Genomic DNA, 5,433 nt, shown 5'->3' on the forward strand with positions numbered 1-5,433 from the left:
CTGCTTGAAAATCTATGGCAAGACTTTAAAATTGCTGTCTAGCCATGACACCCAACACCTTGACAGAGCTTGAAGAATTTTGAAAAGAATAAATGGGCAAATATTGCACAATACAGGTGTGCAAAGCTCTTATATAGCCTACTTACTCAAGAAGACTCACAGCTGTAATCGATGCCAAAGGTGTTTCTAACATGCATTGACTCAGGGAGTAAATACTTATGCAACGACGATATTTTAGTTATTTAATTGATCTAATTTTTTTTAAATCACATTTTTAGAGTATTTGCTGTAGATTGTTGACAATTTTTTTTTTTTAAATAAATGTTTAATTCCACTTAGTAGCACAATAAAACTCCAAGGGGTCTGAATACTTTTGCAAGGTACTGTATATGTAAACAGACCATAAATGTAAAATATATACAGTGAGGGAAAAAAGTATTTGATCCCCTGCTGATTTTGTACGTTTGCCCACTGACAAATGATCAATCTATCATTTTAATGGTAGGTTTATTTGAACAGTGAGAGACAGAATAACAACAAACAAATCCAGAGAAACGCATGTCAAAAATGTTATGAATTGATTTGCATTTTAATGAGGGAAATAAGTATTTGACCCCCTCTCAATCAGAAAGATTTCTGGCTCCCAGGTGTCTTTTATACAGGTAACGAGCTGAGATTAGGAGCACACTCTTAAAGGGAGTGCTTCTAATCTCAGCTTGTTAGCTGTATAAAAGACACCTGTCCACAGAAGCAATCAATCAATCAGATTCCAAAATCTCCACCATGGCCAAGACTAAAGAGCTCTCCAAGGATGTCAGGGACAAGGCTGGAATGAGCTACAAGACCATTCGCAAATGGAAGAAACGCAAAAGAACTGTCAATCTCCCTCAGTCTGGGGCTCCATGCAAGATCTCACCTCGTGGAGTTGCAATGATCATGAGAACGGTGAGGAATCAGCCCAGAACTACACGGGAGGATCTTGTCAATGATCTCAAGGCAGCTGGGACCATAGTCACCAAGAAAACAATTGGTAACACACTACGCCATGGCGCAGTGGTCTAAGGCACTGCATCGCAGTGCTAGCTGTGCCACTAGAGATCCTGGTAGCCGGCCGCGACCGGGAGACCCATGGGGTGGCGCACAATTGGCCCAGTGTCGTCCAGGGTAGGGGAGGGAATGGCCGGCAGGGATGTAGCTCAGTTGGTAGAGCATGGCGTTTGCAACGCCAGGGTTGTGTGTTTGAATCCCACGGGGGGCCAGTATGAAAAATACAAAAAATGATGTATGCACTCACTAACTGTAAGTCGCTCTGGATAAGAGCGTCTGCTAAATGACTAAAATGTAAATGTAAATGTAAGGACTGAAATCCTGCAGCGCCCGCAAGGTCTGCTCAAGAAAGCGCATATACATGCCCGTCTGAAGTTTGCCAATGAACATCTGAATGATTCAGAGGAGAACTGGGTGAAAGTGTTGTGGTCAGATGAGACCAAAATGGAGCTCTTTGGCATCAACTCAACTCGCCGTGTTTGGAGGAGGGGGAATGTTGCCTATGACCCCAAGAACACCATCCCCACCGTCAAACATGGAGGTGGAAACATTATGCTTTGGGGGTGTTTTTCTGCTAAGGGGACAGGACAACTTCACCGCATCAAAGGGATGATGGACGGGGCCATGTACCATCAAATCTTGGGTGAGAACCTCCTTCCCTCAGCCAGGGCATTGAAAATGGGTCGTGGATGGGTATTCCAGCATGACAATGACCCAAAACACACGGCCAAGGCAACAAAGGAGTGGCTCAAGAAGAAGCACATTAAGGTCCTGGAGTGGCCTAGCCAGTCTCCAGACCTTAATCCCATAGACAATCTGTGGAGGGAGCTGAAGGTTCGAGTTGCCAAACGTCAGCCTCGAAACCTTAATGACTTGGAGAAGATCTGCAAAGAGGAGCGGGACAAAATCCCTCCTGAGATGTGTGCAAACCTGGTGGCCAACTACAAGAAACGTCTGACCTCTGTGATTGCCAACAAGGGTTTTGCCACCAAGTACTAAGTCATGTTTTGCAGAGGGGTCAAATACTTATTTCCCTCATTAAAATGCAAATCAATTTATAACATTTTTGACATGCGTTTTTCTGTCTCTCACTGTTCAAATAAACCTACCATTAAAATTATATACTGATCATTTCTTTGTCAGTGGGCAAAAGTACAAAATCAGCAGGGGATCAAATACTTTTTTCCCTCACTGTATATATATATATATATATATATATATATATATTTATTGGAAAGCTGTGAGTGCTATTATATGATACAATATCAGTACTTGTTGCATTTACAACGTGTCTAACTCTGTCCTATCATCAACTGATTTCAGCCAGTATATGACTGTGGATTGACTTCATTGTTTGAATGGAATGTTGGCATATTGGCAGTTAATTAGAAAAATTGATAGGATCCTTCCTCTAAAACTGTCTGGCTAGATATTTTACACAATATCTTATCACAGCACTGGCAAACCATGGTTGACAAACTCCCTGACTGAAATGGCTGACCTTTATCACATCATAAAAAGGATCATGACCATTCAATTCTATGGTTATGGCCTTGTCTCAAACTCAAAAGATATAGAATCAACAGAGCACTACGGAAGATCGAGAAGCATAGAAGAGGGAGTCGTGTCGTCACTGCATTGTTCAGCAAGTAGCTCTTTTTTATATGAATGTCCATTGAAACCACTGAACAGTGACCCACTTCTCTCATCCAGCATAACACCTGCTAATGCAGTAGCATACAACCGCATCAAAAATACCACTGATTTTTTTTCCCTTTCGCCTTCTTACTAGTAATGGATAACTATTTTCCTCTTTATGAGCTGCAGGCCTACTTAACGCAGGGGAAAAAAGAATGCTCCCATTGCTATTGACCAGGGAACCCTGACTTTCTGGAAGTGTCAATCACATTACAGCTTACAGCCAGCCTCCAGCCCAGGAAGCAGCTACTTTCTATGGGTCTCAAACCAGGCAACATAACTGTGGCTACATGATCATCTCAAGCCAATCAGCCTTCACCACAGACTGAACAGTGTCTGAGCAGAAAGGCGGAGTTGCAAAGAAAAAGCCATATCTCAGACTGGCCAATAAAAAGAAAAGATTAAGATGGCCAGTCTGAGATATGGCTTTTTCTTTGGAACTCTGCCTAGGTCAGCATCCCGGAGTCGCCTCTTCACTGTTGACGTTGAGACTGGTGTTTTGCGGGTACTATTTAATGAAGCTGCCAGTTGAGGACCTGTGAGGCGCCTGTTTCTCAAACTAGACACTCTAATGCATTTGTCCTCTTGCTCAGTTGTGCACTGGGGCCTCCCACTCCTCTTTCTATTCTGGTTAGAGCCAGTTTGCGCTGTTCTGTGAAGGAAGTAGTACACCGCGTTGTACGAGATCTTCAGTTTCTTGGCAATTTCTTGCATGGAATAGCCTTCATTTCTCAGAACAAGAATAGACTGATGAGTATCAGAAGAAAATGATTTGTTTCTGGCCATTTTGAGCCTGTAATCGAACCCACAGTTACTGATGCTCCAGATACTCAACGTCTCAAGAAGGCCAGTTGTATTGCTTCTTTAATCAGCACACCAGTTTTCAGCTGTGCTAACATAATTGCAAAAGGGTTTTCTAATGATCAATTAGCCTTTTAAAACGATAAACTTGGATTAGCAAACACAACGTGCCATTGGAACACAGGACTGATGGTTGCTGATAATGGGCCTCTGTACGCCTATGTAGATATTCCATTACAAATCAGCCGTTTCCAGCTACAATAGCCATTTACAACATTAACAATGTCTACACTGTATTTCTGATCAATTTGATGTTATTTAAAAATGGACATAATAATTGCTTTTCTTTTGAAAAGAAGGACATTTCTAAGTGACCCCAAACCTTTGAACGATAGGATATATATATCTTCTAAGAGTTTAATTTGGGAGATGGTAACTCGTTAAACAACTTCTTCCGTGGTGCCCCAAAATCCTAATGAGTTAATTGTTACATGATTCATATAATCGAGTGACATTTAAACATAGTTAGTTGATTCGATAAATAACGGTCATCAGATTAATGAAAATCACGTCACGACAGCAAAAAGACGATTAGCTGCACAAAGATAGGATGGATAATAATGAAGGCCACATTATACTGTATAGCTTGGCTGATAGAGCATGTGACTTAGATGAAGAAAATAACTTTCCACAAAATGAAACTCCGTAGGCTAGGCCTTTTATGTAAAGATGAAAAAGTGTTGTTTCCATGAGATCGCCAATGTGAAGTCTCAACCATGCCATTGACATCAAAATTACTATTTCATATACAAACAATCTCAGAAAACAATGTTGATAAAGGCTCATTTTCAAACCAATACTTTAATTCAAGTGTTTTGGCATCTCAAGGATTTCACAATGAAATCTTGCAGAGCACAGCGCCTTTCAATGGACTATGGGATTTGACCTAGGAAAATGGCTGACAGGGCACCAACTGCTACCCTCAGAGAGTGTGGGTGAGTCTTTGGCTGGCACTTCCCATCTACACCCCGAGAAGTTACCACGCCAGCACTTTCACTGCCGCCAGCCACTGCATGATCACCAGAAAGAGAGAAAAACAAGAGGTAAAAAGGAGAGAAAAGAGGAGGGTGTGGGAAAATGATAGAGATAGCGAGATGGACAACTATAACAATGCACCCGATATTATATATCGGCCTTGATGTCGGTATCGCAATATTGTATCGGACGATAATGGCTAAAAACATTGCAATATTGGAATATTTCAAGATTCCAAACAAGAGCCAGTGTGCTGTGGTTTTGGTGACTCACTGAACTCACTCTGTGCTTGTCGCCCCAAGGCATCAGGCATCGGCGGTGAGCTTCGCTTTCTGTCAAAGTGCCAAAAGACACACACAGTGAGTGGACAAATGTCTACAAGCACCCACGGTTGCTGCTCCCCCGCGCTGCACAACACAGTAACTCCCCACACACCACACCAAAGCTTTACAGTGGTCTCTCAGTGAATGTTTAGCTAAAACCATCAAATCATGACTGAACTTTTGTTTGAATGGTTCCTACCTCCCAGTTTTTGTCAAAGACATAAAAAACAATGGAGGTCATGAACCAAGACATGAATCATCAATAACTGAGAGAAAAACACTGCCTTTCATCAAATAAAATATTGCCTTTCCTGGTTACATTACTATATTCAGTGCTACTCCCTCCAAGGAGGGTAATCAAGGGACAATATGATCCAAATCAGCACCCAAAAAACCCTTTCCATCTCTCAACATATTCCCATAAAACTCTTTCAGCAGAGTTAGGTTTCCAGTTGGGAATCTTTCAGTGAAGAAGCAGCCCTATGATGTATATTTGCCAAGCGTTGAATAGGACACAAAGAGGGTGCAT

The 5,433-nt window shown here is 41.8% G+C and overlaps 1 protein-coding gene across 1 annotated transcript in view; it reads right to left on the bottom strand.

Moving 5' to 3' along the window:
* LOC311112989 (protein phosphatase 3 catalytic subunit alpha-like) overlaps positions 1-4,894 on the bottom strand; it is a gene marked incomplete at its 5' end in the record, with an annotated part of 51,309 nt that extends 46,415 nt beyond the window's left edge. Inside the window, one exon of the mRNA XM_084156113.1 lies at positions 4,855-4,894. Coding sequence (XP_084012239.1) covers positions 4,855-4,894 — 40 coding nt within the window. The remainder of the gene's footprint in view (positions 1-4,854) is intronic.
* Positions 4,895-5,433: the final 539 nt, after the last annotated feature.

Source organism: Coregonus lavaretus, assembly GCF_964263955.1.
Source record: "Coregonus lavaretus genome assembly, chromosome: 39".
Lineage (NCBI taxonomy): Eukaryota > Metazoa > Chordata > Actinopteri > Salmoniformes > Salmonidae > Coregonus > Coregonus lavaretus.